Raw genomic sequence first — 19,126 nt, forward strand, 5'->3', positions numbered from 1 at the left:
GCCGCAGTTCAGCAGCAGTTTAGAAAGGCTGTAGTATGCAATAGGTTTTACTGTTTGCTGTATACTAATACTGAAACTCCCTCTGTTTTTTCCACCTGATTTTCCTGGACTACAAATCCCATAGCACGCAAATATGGTCACTTAAAATCTTTGCAAAGTCTCATTTTTCTCTAGCCATTTAACCGTTAAAAGCAGCATTCCTCTATTTGACACACAGTGTATTGCCAATGCTTGTCTTCCTCTGCTTTCCCATCTCCTCTCCAGCTCCATGTAAATACTGACAATGAAGAGAATGCCACACCTGGCTATTTCAGCATGCCAGTGTTACAGATGCTCCCCAAGGAGTAAATGAGGGCCCCATTTATGCTTCTGTGACGTTTTTTGCCAGGGGAGGTTGGCTGTGGGCAAGAACACAGATGCAGACAGATATCCCAGCTCAGCTGACCATGGGTAACTGCACTGAGTGCAAGTCTTCACAGTCAGTGAAAAAGAGGAAAGCTGAATGTTCTTTAGTGCTTTTGACAGTGAGAACAAGCTGCTTTGGAAAGGTTTGTTTTGTTTCTTCTTAGGAAATAAATGACTGCGGTCCCGATTCAAACATGCCTGTGTTGCTAACAACTTACTGATGCTCTCCAAACAATTCTTCAGTTCTTGCTCATATTGTTCCTTTTCCTTGACATTTTCCTATTCTGTTATTCCAAATGTCTGTTTCAGCACAGCTGTGACTACCCACTAACCATGATGTTTGTCTTACAGTTGCACTGTAACACAACTTCTTTGCCTTTTTCATAAAATGAAGGAGGCAGTGTTGAGATGTGTTTGGCATCAGACAATATCCAGGGAAAAATATCTGCATAGGGTAGTACCTGGTGCTCAGCTGCACCAGAATGGAAAATGCGGTGGTAACTCAGTGACATACATATATATATATATATGTGTGTGTGTGTGTGTGTGTGTGTAAAAACATGTATATATGTGTATGTACACATATATATACACACGCACATACATATATATGTGCGTGTGTATGTATATGAGGTAAAAGGGAATATATGCCAGGCTGGTCTGAAAACTAGCTTTATGACGCTCTTGGTCTTATCAAGGGCAACAGTGTGTTAATACAGTCTGTGTACTTATATGCTCTGATTCATATTGCCTAATACTGTATTTATAAAGGTATTTAGGGACAGTTAATTTCTAGTGATTTTACTGAGTACAGGCACCTTAGTATCTCCTGAAGTATGAATTTTCCCTTGCATGTGGTCAAGTTAATCTGGATATAAAAAAAATAAATCAGTAAAACATTTCTCATAGTATCATAGGGATTGATGTGTTCAGGTTTGAGATGTAAGAGATAGTTTCATGATGGAAGGTTCTCAGAGAAATCCCCAACAAGAATTCTTCCTGTACCTAAATTAATCCTTTCATATTCCGAGTCCCAGTCAGACATTTCTGAAGCACCAGCTCCAGCATGGCTGGAGCAATAGAGGAGGAGAATGGAGGAGCCCAGGTGTCCCCATATAGGTGTATGTAGTAGGTACTACCAGCAGGTCCCAGATCACAGTGGCAGCTTCCCTTCTGGGCTGGCTTGAGGTACATTGAAATCAGCATCATCTGGGCAAGCCAGGATGTTCATCAGTTACTCAGAAGGGTCATTCAGGAGCTACGTCATTCTGTTATATAGAGCATACACCACGCTCTATGATTATTAGGGACTTTGGCAGACTTTAAAAGGTTAGGTTTCTATGTAAGCCTGTTAGAAGAGCCTCTTATCCTCTTGAATTAGCGTACATTTGCTCCTGTAGTTATGTACCCCATAATCCCAGCCACAGAATTCTTTCCCATCCACTGTTATGGTGGTGTATCAATATTTGTCACTTGCTATTTACGGATAAAAAGGTGGCATTCAGGGAATACTTCGTCTCTTGTATTAATAGGCTTAAGCTACTGAGGATCAGTTCTTCGCCAAGTTCTTTCTTGCTGTACCGCTTGATGGCACACTTGCATTAGTACACTGCAGTTTGAAGGCAGGACAAATCAACAAGCAAATACTGTCCAAAGTTCCATTGAATTTATTTTGCATCATAAACCTACCTGTTTAATTGATTGAAGGAATCTAACGCTGTAGTACTGAGTAGGAATTCTGTAAGCAGGGCATACAAAATAATTACATCAAAGCTCTGTATTTTGCAATATTAATCCCAGATTTTTCCTGGATAATTCATTATTTTTAAATTCTTTTGGTAAGACTGATAAAGAAACAAACTTGTTGCCTTACAGAGCCTTTTCTTCCAAGGGTGGCAGATTTTGCTTGCCCAGTATTTTCTACTTTATCAGAAGGTTTGCAGCGAGTTTGTTCACTACGTGTGTTACTGAGGCTGTAAATGAAAATGAATTTATGTCCTCCGAGTAAAAAAATTGTTATTCAACTTCATATCAAAAGAACATTCTCCAGTGGGCTATATAAGGTTAATAAGTGAGTATGAGTGTTATCACATATGCTACTTATCTCTAGGTAGTTATAAATACATCAGCAAATGCTGCAGATGGTTACAGGCCAGGGGCAGAAACAACTTGGTGATCTGTTGGATTTTATGACTTTATGGAGAATGTATTAAACCGTTTATTAGCTCTTTATATGCAAAATCTTAATGGCAAATGTAAATGACCAATATCTGAAGTGAAAATGTTTCAGAGTGGTAGCCTCAGAAATAGGTGTCATGGGTAGGTAGTACCTGAGAGGTTTTGAAGCATATACAATCCTGACTTCCTCCATTACCCACTGAATTGCATTGGCAGTAATAATTACAGCTTGAGGAAAAATAACAGCTAAACAATGATAGCAGTAAAGCCCTACAGCCTTTCTCAATTAAATTGAGTGGAAATTTAGTCCTTGAGTAGTACTACTAAACTGGCTGAGCAGAATATGAGCAAGTACCCTTGGTAGGCTGGAGGATAGCTTCAAGCAGGAGAAAGACTGCTCACTTTGCTCTGTGACCATCCTTCTTATGGCCCCCATCAGAAAAGTCAGTGGCCACCCTCTGCCCTATATCTAATCTTGGTATGAGATTAAAATAACAGATTACAAATTGAGTCTGCTCTAACAGAGGCCATGTAAGGTGGTGAATTTTGGAAAAAGCCATTGTCATCCCTGTAGGAATCATTTCTCTTACGGTTTTGCACCAGCAGTTTGTACTTCCACCATTATGTATCTGTCTCCATCACAACCTCTTGATCTTTGAAGACTATTTTGCTTTTGTATTATGTCTTTTCTACCTCATTTATTTTTACCATTTCTGCTTATCCCAGTACTAGCTGGTTTTTATCAACCCTATCTGCAAACATCTCACATTTGTTAATGGGTCTTTAATCGTTCAAATTAGGACTTTTTGTCTCTATACATTCCTATGTGAAGGGGAGCTGGTATCATTTTCTGTAACAAAGGAAATATCTTTACACTGGTTTGATGTAAACTACCCAAAATGAAAGAATGAAGCAAACAAGTAAGAAATCTTTCATAAAACTCAGTGCATCCAGACTTTTTTCAAATGATATATAGGAGAGCATTTACTTCAGTCTTTGTAAAGGAAAGGGAACTCTGCCTGGATGAACATTATTTGGGCTAAAGATGGGATAGGAAGGACAGGATTTTATGGAAGAGAACAGCCTGCAAATCAGTACAGTCTTTTAACATCTTTCTGCAGTGTTTAGGAACAGTAACCCAAATAAGTAGAAAGTTTTTTAGCTAACCTTTACATATTGCAGCTCTTGAAGAATGCTGTCTTAGAGAGTCTTGGCACAGCTTTCTGTATCCAAATTGTTCACAGTGCTTAGGAAAACTGTCTAAACTTTGGAAATCAGATAGATACAACACACGGCTGTGACCCAAGAAAACTGTGTGTGTTCACCTTTGTTTGCCATCCAAAGCTTGTCAGCTGTATTTGTGCAGTTACCCCCATAGGGTGACCAAGCTCTTCACAGTGCTTGGGTCTAGCCTGAAGTTTCCTTTATCCCCTTTATAATTTCTTGTGCCAGTTCCCCACTACTTCCGGTATATTTTGAGCAGCACTTAGCCCCAGCGCTCTGTGACAGCACTTCATCAGTGTAACAAAGCATCCCTGGTCTTGTGGGAAACAGAAGTTGTCATCTGTCTGGAAGCAGCCAAGACTTAGTACAGGTTGTCATGCAGTCAGAGGCCAAGAAGAGAGGACTTGTCAGCTTTACGCTGATAAGCCCATGAGCATGAAAGACATGCCACATGCAATTCCATTGCAGAGATCACCAGGAATCCGTGAGAAGCGTGAATGAGTGGAAGGAGACCACATGTAGAAAATTATTCAGACAAGAAAGCCTGAGCAGTTCCAGGTGTGCCTGCTTCCCATAGAAATCAAGGGGATCCTCAAAATTGTCAGATCAAGACATCATCCATTACAAAGTACATCAAGATAGCAAGATAACATTTGCAGATTAACCTTCCTATATATTTTTGCCCTCAAGCAAAAAAAGATCAGAACTTCTCTCACAACAGGAAATCAGTTTTGCTATCACCCAAAAATGATTTAGTGCTCTACCACTTAGTTATGGACATCTTCCTGGTTCAATTAGGAGCAGTGTACTACATCCTCCTTGCCTTTTCCCAACACTAGGTACAAGCATCCTATCCCTCTGTGCTGGAGGAGTGGTATGGACTGTTTGGTGGAATTGGCTTTCAGAGACTGGAAACCCCAACTGCCCTTACAATGAGAGAACAGAAATGAGGATCCTATTCTTTAGCAGCATCTCAAATTCTGCTGTGAATGGCTCAGCAGCTACAAAGGAATTGGCATGTGCCATGGTGCTGTGCTGGAAGATCTCATACAGGAGCAGACTGCAACTTGGCAATGAAAAGGACTGGCCATCAGCTGGACACCTACCACTTCTTTTCCTCCCTCTGAAGCACAGCAATGAATAACGATCGGCAGTAGATATTTGCACTGTGGCACCATTGCCAAGCAGTAGCAGATGTCACATCCTCAAGTCTGGGGTTTCTAGCAGATAAGAAGTCATGATTTGAGGCTCATCTTCCTGCAGCTGGCTGGTTGGTGTCAGCTGGGGGTGATGCAAGGAACTGTGGAACTCACACATGCGCTGTGCTCGGTTTCCAGGCACCAACTGGGTTTAAAACTTTGTTTTAAAATGTGATTGCAGTTAAGGAAGGAAATAAGCTTTTGTTACTTGCATTCATCCCCTCACACAAAAAATGGTATCAGCACAGCTATTTGTACAAGTTAAAAGATACTGCTTCACTTAGGAAAAATAACACCCTTTTAAAAGATTTCAGTTGAACAAGAGATGCAATATGCGTATCTTTCAGACCAATGTTACCCCAAGACAGAGTGTCTATAATAGCATCACTAGTTCAGCAGCTTGCTTCAGGAACTAAATAAAGTCAGATAATGGTTACTTTTGCAAGACAAGTAGAAGCAAAGTCTGGTTGTGTCAATCAGCATGAAAATGTAATTTAGTTCAGTGCAACAGAAACCGATTTTTCTCCCAAGATCCAAGATATCAGAATTTAAGCTGTGTGTGATATTTAGTTATTTGTACAACTTCACCTGGGATAAGCATGGTTCATGCATTTGTTCTTTATAATTCCTTTCTGGTTTGCCGTACTGCTTAGAAGAAAGACGCTTACAAAGCTTTGCAGTGGCAATAAAATCTTTCTCCAGTTCTGACTTTCTTTCGGTGCCCAGGAGATGGAATCAATGCTCCATCAGATCCATCAGGCCATCTCATTAGTGTCACTAAAGCAAGCTCAACAAAAGGAAGAGCACAAAACCAGAGGTCCTTAAACCTTTCAAAAGACCCTTTTCTGATCAGTTGCCTTCACTAGAGAAGTAGCCAGCACATAAAATGCGCAAGACTGTCATTCAGACAGGTTCCCCCAAAGAGCTATCCATCCACGTCTTTTCCAGTATCAGTGGCTTATCTTACAACCGCTGCTCTGCCACGTTCCAGTGTGGGGACACCCAGGTCCCCAGGCTTGGGCTAGGAGCTCTCACAAAGCCACTCAGGTCCCGCTACTGCAAACTAAGTCCCCTGTACCTTTGTGTTGCCCTGCCCCGTGCATTCCCCAGCTGCATTTTCTGGGATCTCACACCAGACACAGCCCTGCAAGGAGCATTAAGTTATCAACACCAAAACCAGCCTCAGTACCTGTGGCATGGGCAGACCCCCTGCCCCAAGGGGTGCTCAGCCAGTCTGACCCATCACTAGTGCACAGGGCACCTACCTTGGAGGCAGGAGGCCAGCAGCAGGGTGCTGGAAGAATAAGGCTGCTCCATGGAGGACAAACCAGGGTGCACAGGTTAGCCTCACCAGTGTGGGGCACACTGCCAACCACCACAAGCAGGGCAGGGTTGGTGGCAAAACAAGTCCAACAACAACTCAGTGACCATCAAACAAACATGGAGGGATGAAACAACTCCCAGAGCAAGCTGGGAAATCTGGCAAGTAAGTGGGGTGGAGGCTGGAGGCACCAGAAAAGGTTGATGAGGGTGATTACAATCTTACAAGCACCTTCACACCTTGCCTCCTGGCTCTTCTTCCGAGGCTGGTTTCAATCAAGAATATACCAGTGGTCCATGAGCCACAGTAGACACTTTGGTTTCTGAAATTCAGACTGCAGTTCCTCTGTTAAAAGTTTTCGCTTGTAATAAATGTACTTATTTTGATTGCTGCCCGAGTGAGGGACATTTTCATCATGCCCATCTTTGCAGAGCATTTCACCAGCTTCTGCTGTGGTGATTCTGCTTCCCTGGGTGGCAAAGGACACCTCTGTGACATGGAGAAAGTAACTTTTCCATCTCCCTCCAGATTAAAGGTCACTGTGTTTGGGGTGAGGATATTTTAGAGATGCTGCCTTGCTGGCCATTTTGCTCATAACAGTTCTATTCATCAGCATGTGTGTTGACAGACGCCCAGATGCCTTTGCTGGGGATTTATCACATACCCCTGGATCTGGCACAGCCCACTGCCTCTGGAGTAAGAGAAGTCTGATTTGCCTCTGTAGATAAATCAAGGTGGCAAGCTGCTGGGCTACTGGGCAGGCATTTGTTTATGCAAGTGCTAAGATAGGGTGAGTTCTTCTATCCTGTTCCACAGGTCCCAGGTTGTCATTGTGCGTTGACCGGCTGCTCTGGTCACTCAGCTGCTGATCCTCAGTCCCACATGTTTGCTAGCGCTATTTATACCATGGGTCTAGGGTTTCAGAGGGGTTGGAAACTGAGTGCTGCTGTACTGCCACAGCGGGGATGCTTAGAGGCACCCAGAAAGGAAGTCAGGGGAGCAGTTGGAGCCAGCGAGTGCCCAGTGAACACACCTGAAGGATCCACAGAGCTGGCAACACTTGCCATGAGCCAAGCCCCATGCAGAGCGAAGGCTGGGTGCTGGGCCCGCTGGGACAGCAAGAAGAAAAGGGGGCTTTTGTCAGTGCTGCACAGAGCTGTTTCATCCACAGTGGACAAAGGACAAAAGGTGGTGGATGCCAAGGAGTAGGTTTCAGCTGCCCATGGAGCCTTCCCATTACAGCTGGCATGACTGAGACACGCTCAAAAAACTCAAAAGGCAAACAGTGATAGGGGCCATTTATCTTTTTATTATAAATTTAGTATGAATGACCAATGGAAAAGTCACAATGGAGTACCAAGAACATTTTATCAAAAATTTAGCAGCATTGAAACAGTAATAGATTCCCAATCTCCTCCGGGCACCCCTTGCCCTTTGCCTCCCACCCACAAAACAGTAACCTTGTGCTTTCCAAAGCCATGCAGGGGAGGTAGCTAGCCATTTTCCCCTGAGCTGCCATGACAAAATCTCATCCCAAATGCCGGTTACCACACAACACCTCCATTCATGAAGATCCAGGCTCCCGTTCCCTCCTCTCAGTCAGCAGCATGGCAGGTGGCTGGCAGGCTGTGGCATAGGATGGGGCTCACCCTAGGGAACCCAGCATCTGCTCGCACCCTTGCCATGCTCCTCACATCAGCCCCTATGTGGGGCAGCACTCCTGCGGGCGCCCATACCTTCAACTGTAAAACTAGGGCTAAGCCCAGTTCCTACTTGCTGCTGCCCTTTGCTTCTGTACATGGTGCTGCCATGCACCCCACGGTCCCACTCCTGTACCTGAGAGTGTGTGGTTGTGGCTGGATGGACAGAAAGATGGGAGACTAAGGGTCTGTTCTCCCACTGGAATTGATAGCAGTGCAATCAGGAGCTGAGACTTGAAGGGGAAGGGTAGAAGGTGAGCAGTGAGATACTTCAAATTCAACCCACAAAATGAAGTCAGTCTACTATCAGCTAGCATGGAGAACTGTGGTTTGCCTACTAAGTAACGAGAACTAAGTATTTTTGTGTGCGCTTTTTGCTTTGTTTCATTTTAAGTTACATTAAGACATGAACAGTACTATCCCCGCCTTGCTGGCAGGAGCTTGGTGAATACAACATTGAGTTAGAGGTGGGGAAACACAACACACACCCACATGTGTAGACAACATAATATCGGCAAGCTATTCCCCTGCTTCTTTGGTACTTCCTAAACTTTCTTATCCAAAATATATAAGGGAAATGCACCATTTAAAAGTTACTGTTGGTAAGTATTTACACAGCCATAACCATTACGCTATGATACACAAAGATCAATATGACATGAACAAAGTTATTTTATGAAAAGCACTTCTGCACATTTTATTTTGTTCCAGTATCTTAATAGCTTTAAAAAAATTCATGTGTTACGCAGTCCTGTACCTCGCTTCTTCTTATATCAAATGGACAAGAAACATTTCCTAATCCATACTCTTCTCCAAAAGATTAAAAAATTGCCACCGAAATGATACACTATGTACAAATTTTACTAAATATTAAATTCTAGGCAATTATTTTCACCCCACTGATAATATAACTTAGGTATTGTTACCTACTATATGTATATATATTTCTTTAATATATAAGAAATGGCACCACATCACCATGTCACCAATATGACACATTGTTATGTACAGTAGATAAGAAGTTAAGATATGGAAGATGGATCCTCTCCGACCAGTTCTTTCACGGGAACGCTTCTCCCCTTGGTAGTAGCTTGGCCGTTTCCCCTTTTCCCAGCAGAGGAGGCTCTTCAGATGTAAGGTAGGATCCCGTACATCAGCAGTGCCATCACCCCGGCACTGAACAAGCCGGCCACCGGCACAGTCACAAACCATGCCAGGAAGATGTTGCGGAAGAGGCGCCAGTCGACGGCTTTCTTGGAGCGGATCCAGCCAACAGCCACCACAGAGCCGACCTTGGGACCACAGGGAAGAGAGAGGGAGAGACAAGATGTGAGGAGTAGGTCTAAGAGCCTATAAGGTGCCTACAGCCACACCAATGCCAGTCAGCTGATACCAAGCAATACTCTGAGATAAAAGAGCTGCTGCTGCTGATGGTGGCTCTGTTCTGGTGGGGAGGCAGGACAGCAATACTTCCAGGATGCTTTAACCTTTTTTTTTCAATGACCTCCTGTCTTTCATGGGTCTTGGGCTCAGCCAAAGGACACTAAATAAGTTTGCGTGTTTTTCTGTCCTACTGGCTCCTGGATCAGCCAAGAGGGCAACCCAGGCAGCCCTCCACTCACACAGCACCTTACTTAGTCTGCAGGGGAGAGGGTAAGCATCCTCCAAGTCTGTCCAGACTGTGCTCTAAATCATGAGAGTAAAGGGAAAGCTGCTTTTAAGGCTCTGCTGGAGACGGTGGCATTGGGCAAGTTGGGTTAGTGTAGCTCCTGTCCCACGTGCCTGCCCTCTTGCTGTTTTGGGTTGTCCTGCCTGTTCACCCACCAGGTGCTGAACCTACTATTTCAATACTGCAGGCTATAAACAGGACAGCAACAGCAGCTGGGTCCACCCTGTAACAGAGATGGTAACCTGGCAGGGAGTAGAGAGACTGTGCAAGGTTAGACCCAGTACAGCTGCCCAACATCAAACTCCTCAGTCCAAACCCTCTGAGAAAACCAGCCCTTCTGGGCCAGGCAGCCAAGCAAAGCATTGAGAGTTAAAATCCTCCCTGTGCACAGAGACATCAGGCTGATGCTATGGGACATGCAAACTGCACAGACATCAAGAGACCAGTGCTTTTGAAGACAAAACATACTGCAGCATGGGGAAAGCTACAACCTTTTCTCCCTTCACATGTATTTTCAGTTAATAAGCTCAGGTATAAACTGAGAATATTATTTTTTTTTAAGAAAGAACTGGACTGATGAAAACATTTCTGGTGAAAAATAATGCAAAAACATCAGAAATGCTGCATTTTCTTTCTGCCGTGGAAGCGGCCCTCCATGTGGTCAACAAAAACATGTACATCAGTGCAAGTCTATTCAAACCACACTGTAAAGCAGCAAGAAATGTGGAAGGAATACCCTGTTTTGAAGGAAACTCCAAGACACAGCTGGGGTTGTGCTCCCTGAAATGCCATCCCTGCCTCCTCTTCCCTGCTTGTTTGCTTAATGGGAATATCAGTCCCTGCCTACAGATTAGAAGATGGATGATCCCCACCTGCAGAGCCAGGAAAGTGATAAATGCTGGGAGATCAGGGAAGCAGGGAGAGCTAGAATGGTGACATCAAATCCACATCTTTTGTTAACACCTACTTAACTTCTAACTACCGCTTAACATTTCTTTTTGGAGAAAGGAGTTACCTGTGGAAGCGAAAACTAAACTTGATATTCTAGGACTGAAAAGGCCTCAGTAAAAAGCTTGATCCAATAGGGAAATCTGTTAGATAATATTTAATCTGAATACTCCCCTGAGTGGAAAGTATGCTGTTCTGTATTTAGAAGGTGTAAGTGTATTTAGGGGTGCCCAGCTAAGAGGAACCCCACACTTATGACTCTATCAAAGAGTTAAACTGAGGAACCAGCATTTGGTTTTTCAGCAGCTCAGCTGTTAGGCTGTGTTTTACATTTGGCATGTCCTTAGCATCCATCTGTCATGCTTGCAACAAGGAGCATTGCTCATTGAGCGAGCGTGCAGTCTGCGTATGATAGTCTCTGAGTCCTTCCTGAAATTTAAAAGGTATCAGCAGTGATGGCATTGGTAATCTGTTTTACACATTATTAGAGTTTAGTTTATTAATAGTGATTTTGATGAACTAGAGGTTAGGAGAGTTGCTAAAACTCGGGTGTAGGGACACTACACCATCTGCAGAATTTCAGATGACAGCTACTTCAAGATTTGTTTGAAACCAGTGCAGTTTGCCTTCAGTATGCTCTGCTTAAAGCATTATAGAAATGCTTCTGGCCCTCTTGTTCTTGTGCAATGGCATATCATGACAATACACAGAACATGATAATTCCATCATAGCAACACAGAGAATATTTTTCAAAACCACAAAATCTTAATAGCAAATCAGAGCTGACAGTATGACCTCAGCAAAGTCACTTTTGGACAGAAAAAGCATTTAACTCCTGCCCTCTAATCTTATCCATACGTGAACACATTCCATCTGTTACAGCTGAGAAATGCCTGTTTGTTTCCACGTCTCATTCACTGTAGAATAAATAACAGCTTCTATGTGTAAGATTCATCATTATTATTTGCCTAACTAGCAGCAGAAAGGCAAGGTATGCACTCACACCACACTGGCTTTTTAGTGCTAAATCCTAAGGGAAGTTGAAGGGTTGCAGGCAAAGCAATGTGGCTACTGTGTTAAGATTCACAAATTCCTTTAGAGGCTCAAAAGGTTAGGTCTTTCCCTCAGGCCCTCTGGACTTGGAGACTTTCAGAGGGACTTTCCTCCCCCCTTTGACTAGTGGCAAGGATAAAGGTGCAGTTCAGGCTCTCAGCAGCATGGAGCATGGAATAGCTGCCGGGCTGTAGATTTAGAACAGGCGTAGCAGGCAGTGACTACCTAACACAGAGCAAAGCCTCTGATTTAGGACCGAATGCAAGTCCTGATATGAGAGGACTTGATGAAACTGTCTCAGAAGCTAATGCTTTTCTTCCTGCTACCAATTTCCTGTTTGCGACCACATCTGCTCCAAGACCTGAAAGCTGCTGCTTAGAGTTTTCCTTCATATGTGGTCAAACTGGTCATTTTCATTACAGTCTATTGTTTCACCTCGAACAGGTCTCTCTCCACCTCAGGTGTTTCACACTTCTTTGCCATTGGTTTATCTAATTGCTACATGTTCCATTGATTAGTGTTATTGAATAGTTCTTTTATTCCTTCATGGGGCCCCTCAAGAAAACAAGGAATACATCTGTTACAGGTGTTTGCTTTTTATCTTATGTTCATCACTTTGGATCTTTCAACTCAGGATCTCATTTTGGTGAAACAGTCAGTCAGTTATAATAATGTGACATCCTGGAACAGCCTAATCCTATTGCGAAGTGCATCTTCCCATTAAGAATGATCCATCTAATGAGATATAGTAAACTACAGGGAGCAGACACAGACTAACCATGTTACCTGCTTTTATGGAAGTATTTTTTAAAGAGAATTATTTTGTTCCACAGTTAGAAAAGACCAAGCTTTTAACTGTAGTGAATCAGTGAATGCCTCCTAATGCCAGACTCTCATTAGCTTATGGCTTCCAAGACATTTTCTTTTTAACTTCAGTCTATTTGTCTGCACCAAAGTGTATTATTTTCTCTTTTACAGCGGTTGGCTAGAAGTGCTTCAGGCACACAACTGGGATAATCAAAGCTGTATTATTCTCCCTGGCAAATTCTTCTTCATGCATTTGATATACCAGTCAGCTTAAAGGGAGCTGGTTTCAGGCTAGCATTTTTAGAAGTGGATCACATTGTTATTATTTTTCCCCTCTCTACTTGATTCAGTGGAACCAGAGTTCGGCCAATGCCAGGAAATCTGAACAGCCTTTCAGAGCAGCTCAGTCTTGGCTGCTTCTCAAAGAGCTCTACAGCAGAAGAAAGAAATGATTTTGCAATAGAGGAGAGCTTTCTGAAGAAATTGTTTTCACTAGAAAAAGGCCAATTGAACCAACTTGGGACGTTTTGCAGGATGTGTAGATTTCATTGACTCTTTCACTGGAAACCAGGTCAATGTCACAGGCAAGGATGCCTGACTTCTTGCCAGCCCGCATGCCATTCCATGGAGCAGTTAGCCCCCAAAACCTTCCTGCCCCAGCCAGAGCTGGAAGGGCTCCATGGTCCCCAGGGTGCAGCAGCGAATCCTGCAGGATCTGGCTCTGGTAGGGCTTGGTGGTATGTGCCAAAGCAGAGGGGCTTTGCCACTCTGGGGTCTCTGATTTCAGAGGGCCTTCCACTCACCCTGCCAGCGGGTATGGGGTACAGACAGCTCTGTGCTTCCAAGAGCTTGGGAGTCCATGGGGAAGCAAAGGAAAGAAAGATGGAATTTGACATGGGAATTTCCTGGGGAACAAAATTCCAAATTCCCACTATATTCTTCTAGCAGTGTAAATGTCCACATGCTCCCTGTTGCCTATAAGCACTATAAATGTCTTTTCACACAACGTATCATACGACATCATTAAATTCTGCTCATTACCCAGCTTATACCTATGCTTTGAACTGGTCAGTGTTTTGCTTTTGTTTTCTTTTTAAAGCCAAGAACCTTGTTCAAAGAACTAATTACAAGGGCCATATTCTGTCTTATAATGCACAAAAGTGAGGACAGGTTGGTTTAAAAGAAGAGAGACATTAAAATGTTAGCTTAATGATGTAGCAGTGGGTTTTTTTTCATACAGGTGGCTCTAAAATACACATAACTGGGACACACAAACTACAAATCTATGTTATTTTAATATGTCTATATTAGTTCGATACAATTATGAAAGGGTGAAAGATGTTCCAGACTTTTGTGCAGTTACTTCTAATGCTGACTTTGCTTAGCTGTACTGGCTTTAAAAGTGGTCACTGTTACTTTGCCATTGCTGTCTGTATGGCACATTGCATAGTGAAGGCAGCCTGCAACAATTGGTATCTCTTGTATTTTGTTATGGTTTGTCCTATTGATGTGATTTACTGATGTGATCACTGCAAACTCCAATACCTTGCAATGGGTGGAGCTTATTGGAATACCCACATTTGAGGCTACAAGTACCGTTAGCGCACACATTACTTCAATGCAAAATCCACTGTGAAGAAATAAAAAAAAAATAAAAAAAAGACAGATGGAAAACCTGTAGTAAAAGAGTTATATGCAGGAAATCCCATGCCATGCACTTATCAAGAAAGTGAAGTATACATGATGAATGGTGCGCAGCCCCTGAACAAGGAGAAACGCCACCCAACCAGGTTCAAATGGCACCGTCGGGGGAAACCAGGCTTTCCCTTGTAATCGGTTTGCTTTAAAATTGAGGTCGCATTTTTGTAAGTGCTGTTTTCCTTTAACCACAGCTACGGAGTTCACACTGTGCCCGACTGCAGCAACTTTACTGTGACAACTCCAATGCATTTTTTGGAAGCGTGATTATTTTCCAGGGGTGCTGAGGCACCTCTGCCTAACAGTCCTCCTCGAGGGGCTGTTTTCCCCTCGCCGTGCCATTATCTGCTGGCTCAAGCAGCACAAATTTAAGATGAATAGTCCAGACTGCCTTGACTGCAGTCGCTGGGCAAAGGCATACCTTGCAGTGTGTAGTACTGACAGGAAGTCCAACATTGGAAGCTACCACAACTGTGAACGCCGAAGCCAACTCAATAGTGAATCCACTGCGGGAAGCATAAGAAAACACTTCACAATCACTCTTTGCATCAGCTTGGACTGATACCTTGCAGTGTGCCAAAGCCTTACCCGTTTCTTCTTTCGACTGTTTATCTCCAACTGATTTTTGTCACAGGAATAAGTTAAGAGAACAAAGAAGGGCTGAATAATGGGAATGGCACAGGCTAGTCATCTGGAGTAACCCGGCTGCACGGCTCATTGCATCATGGACTTTTACTACTCTACGCTGTGGTGAATCATGCCTAATTAGTAATTCAGTTAAGCACCAGCAGAGGTCGAGTACGCATTAAGGATGAATATTACTGTAATAAATACATATGGTTTTAATAGTCTGAAGCACACTGGGAAAGCCACTGTAATCTTGCCATTTCCAAATGCGCCTCCTGCCTCATTAATTAGGTCATCAGCAAGAGACTGTTCACTTAGACCTCTACACCTCAAACACATCCCGTATTAGTTTACAGGGTTATCTTTTTTCCTTTTCTTTCTTTTTTTCTCTTGCTTTTTTTGCATTCTTACACTCTCTCTCCTTTTTCTCTTTCTTTCATTTTTCAGAAAGACAGAGAAGTTAAAACCAGTTATCATTAAAATCAAAGCACAGCAAATCCAGAAAACTGCATTATAAACAAAACACTGGGGTAGCAACTTCTCAGATTGGTTCACATGCAGAGTTCACACAGCTGTAATGACAACTGTGCACCTACCTTGATGGTGTGATTGGAGTGAGGTCTTTACCCATGGTCTGGATAACTCTTCTACCCCAGACCCAGAGACCCACACAGATCCCAACACCTCCATAAAACAGCAGCCAGATGGGAGTCGACGCTTCTTGCATTACACCACCTTGCTCATAGATAAGCCAGAGCGCAACAAGGGGACCGATTGCATTGCTGGAGAAACAGAAAAGCACCACCCAAGTTATAAAACTGCAGATAATTGCCTTGAAAGAAGTCTCTTATTTTCTGTATGATTTTTCTTCATTGCGTGTGCAGCACTGCTCTGACTTGACCTTACAGGCAACAAACATCCTTTCTCGCTTGGAAAGGCTGCAGCAGGGGACTCTTATCATGTTGCTTTTTCAGTTGACACTTCATCACTGACAGTGACACTGACAGCAAATGCTGAGAGGAATTTCTCTTTTACAAATCATTTCCTGAAATGACAGTCAGTAATACCTCATTAGGTTTGCTCTGGGACAAACACTAGTATTTTCAGTACTAACTTGAAGTTATATTAAAATATAGCAATTTGAGAGCTCTGCATCTTTAAAATTCAAGTATTAAATTAGCTTTTTTTGTCAAAGAGGGAAATTAAGAAACAAAATTACCATCGCAGACAAGAAGATACAAATATAATCTAGTCTGACAACCTCTAATGTTTGGAGATATGATCAGAATGCATCTGGGAAGGTGACTTAGACCACTTCAAACACATTGTAGAGCTAGTCAGACTGGATCAGAGAGGGTGCCTTGGTGACACAGAGCTGGTGTAAGCCTTTTTTTCTACCTTGCTGCTGCTGTCTAAAGAAACACTGGAAATCAGCAACACTGAAGTCCCCACTCCTAATGCAGGTCACTTGATATTGGTGGCTGGAATCTCCAGTGCCTGGAGTAAGACTTCTGACTGTTTATTCTGAAAAAGCATCAAGTTTCTAGACATAAGAGTTAGAGGAAAAACATGAAAGCTGGTATCCAGTTACTTTAGAGGCTTAAATACTAAAAAAGGAGTTAAGAACTTCAACATCCCCTTTTTCTTTTTGCAGTTCTTTTGCTAAACTGAGTAGCTGCTTCCCCTGCTGAGCAGCATTTATCCTCAACCACAAAAGCGTAAGAAAAGAGGTAAGTGCTTCATGAGAAGAGCAGAGCAAACCTGTCCAACGTAATTCAAAAAGCCTGAAACCAGCAGGAAGCTCCCCTCTTTGTAAAACGATAAGGAGAGATGGTCACAGCAAGCACTGCAGGCAGGACTGACAGCTATGCTCGCCCTGCAGCCAGGACCAGCTTCCTGGTCTCGCTCCAAAGCGCACAGATGGAGTAAGCGCCAGTTCTAACATCATATATTGTGCAAACCAACCCACCATAACTGACAGTTAATAATTGATTTGAATCCCATCTCTACTAGATACAAGATGCTAGGGGCTGAGTGCTAATTGTCAAGAGATGAGGGTCCTCAGCATTGCAAAGCTCGGCTCATCTAAGCAACACAAGACCCTCCTTTCTTATGGTCCTTGAGAAATCGAGCTCTAAACCCTGAGAAGAGGTCCTGCAAAGTAACACACAACAACATTCAAGTTTCAAGGCAAACTAAAATACTCGAATATGCCCTTTGATATAAAAAGGAAGAGAATGATTTACAGTTGAGAAAGATGATGAAAATAAATTAGTGAGATAACATAGATAATATAATCCAGTGGGTTTCAAGACACTGGGTAGTATGATAAAGAACTAAATACACTTTAAATAAAGAGTGATTTCCACTAGCAAAAATGACTTTAAAATTCTGGTCTGATACTGTGCCTGAGTATGCATTTACTTGTTGAGCTTTTGCATGAGTGAAAGGATGTTAGACAGAAAGTCCTTAGTGCCTAAATGCAAGAGTTATTTTACCTTCAAGGAAGAAGGAGTTCTTGATTGAAGCATTTCTAATATTTTAAAGTTGACCTGCAACTTCTTTGGCAGTGTTTTCAGGTGCGGATTAAATTATTTGCACATTTAAATGCCTTACTGCGCATAGAAAAAGAAACGTAATTCGCTGTACCTTCAACTGATGAATGCAGAAGGATGCATAAAGGCAACTAAAACATTGATCAGTTGAAGTGAAAACTGATCATCCCTTCTTTTAGTGCTGTATGACATGGGACAACCTCCCTGTTGAAAATAACAGGTACATTAGGAGCAAGCCCAGGCACTGATTCCTAACTGTTCTGAAGAGATTATGAATGGATATTTGTCAGTCCTAATGTAAATGGGAAGACAGAAAAGGCTTAAAAAACTATAGCAGCAAACTGTGCTCTTTTATACTAAAATCCAGTTTTAATTATTTGCAAATGCTACACCTCTGTGAATCAACTAAGCTTAATCCTTGAAGAAAAGGTTATTTTCTTATTTGTGGTAATGGAAGGCAAGACAAGGCAAAGCTCAGCTCCCTTATGCTCAGTCTCAGAGAATCCGAGTGGCTGATGCTGCCCAACAGATCAGAAGAGATGACACTGAGGCCCACAGAGGCAGCATTTCTGATACCTTCCCTGTAGAAAAAGAAAGCAGAGGAGCACTGGATCCATATGTGCTTGGAAGGCAAAAAGGCAATTAATTAACTGCATTTTCACTTGGGGGTATCTGCACTACTGGTTACCTATGCCAGAGAGACATTCTCCTCTACCTGTAAATCACGTTCAACCTGACTTAAACATTCAGCTTGCAGGGGCAATGGCATCTCCCAGCCCAAATGCCTGCAAGTGGCTACCAACAGCCAGCAGACTGGCAGTGGTGTGCAACTGATCTACCACCATCACGGCTCTTCAGAGGGCTCCTTCAGCTTCTGGATTTGCTGAGTAGGTCCAGTCCTAGGGACTTGTGGTACCAGTACTTCCTATGCCAATGGTGGCCTGTGCCACCACAGAACTGCCAAAAGCTCACAATGAATGCATCTGATTCATGAACTGCATACATCAGCTTCAAGACATTGCCACGAACACGTGCAATCAGCCATCCCTGGGACTAAGAAGAGTTCACTGATAGGAGACAAGTCCCAACAGGAGAGTAAGATAGAAACAACACAATAAAAACATAAAAAGACATTGTTAGATTAGAGACTTTGCTTTGAGACCTCCTGCAATTAAGTGATGTCTCCTACAGCTGGGTGACTAAGCAGATGAACCACAAGGATGCTGGCTAGATGGGAATGTAGCATTCACAGTATTTCCCACTGGTTCCATCTCATTTGACTCAAGACACGACAAGCAGAAAAAAGACCTCAAATCTTCCATTCATTTGGCAAAGATTCATTCCTCAAGTCTATTTTCAAGAAGTGATTTTCTCTTACTCTCCCACTCAGCTCTTCTACTTGTCTTAACTAACTCTGCTTTGTGCTGAAGCTCCAAGTCCTATTTGTGGTAGGTTAGAGGAAGTAGAAAAAAGTCTGAGATGGTCACCCAGGGCTCTGAACCCCTACCAACATCTACCTATGTGTAAAACTGCCATTAGGTTCCTATGTAACTGAAGCACTTTCAAGGATGTTACTGCATTATTTAGCTACTGGGTTGAAAAGCCAAGGTAAGCTACTCCTGTCACGGTATAAACTTTAGTTTTGCACACCTACACGTCTTCCCACTGAGCATGAGGATGGCCATTCCAAGTTAATTTTAGGATGAATTTATAAAACATTATGGCATCAGCAGCCTGAGTCT

At 42.9% G+C, this 19,126-nt stretch overlaps 1 protein-coding gene across 5 annotated transcripts in view; it reads right to left on the reverse strand.

Annotated features, from left to right (window-relative positions):
• Positions 1-7,613: 7,613 nt before the first annotated feature.
• Positions 7,614-19,126, reverse strand: part of SLC20A2 (solute carrier family 20 member 2) — a 57,849-nt gene continuing 46,336 nt past the window's right edge. For 3 of the 5 annotated variants that reach the window (XM_061478789.1, XM_061478809.1, XM_061478817.1), the window contains exons 9-11: positions 15,426-15,611; positions 14,624-14,708; positions 7,614-9,319 (exon numbers count right to left, since the gene is read on the reverse strand). In XM_061478789.1, coding sequence (XP_061334773.1) covers positions 9,155-9,319; positions 14,624-14,708; positions 15,426-15,611 — 436 coding nt within the window. In that variant the 3' untranslated portion in view covers positions 7,614-9,154. Of the gene's footprint in view, positions 9,320-14,049; positions 14,135-14,623; positions 14,709-15,425; positions 15,612-19,126 lie in introns of all 5 variants that reach the window. The other 2 variants (XR_009747692.1, XM_061478799.1) reach the window with 2 other exon arrangements.

The sequence above is a fragment of the Pezoporus flaviventris genome, unplaced genomic scaffold, assembly GCF_033815535.1.
Source record: "Pezoporus flaviventris isolate CSIRO_AGI_PZ_B2104156 unplaced genomic scaffold, CSIRO_AGI_Pfla_v1 ptg000002l, whole genome shotgun sequence".
In the NCBI taxonomy this organism is placed as follows: domain Eukaryota; kingdom Metazoa; phylum Chordata; class Aves; order Psittaciformes; family Psittacidae; genus Pezoporus; species Pezoporus flaviventris.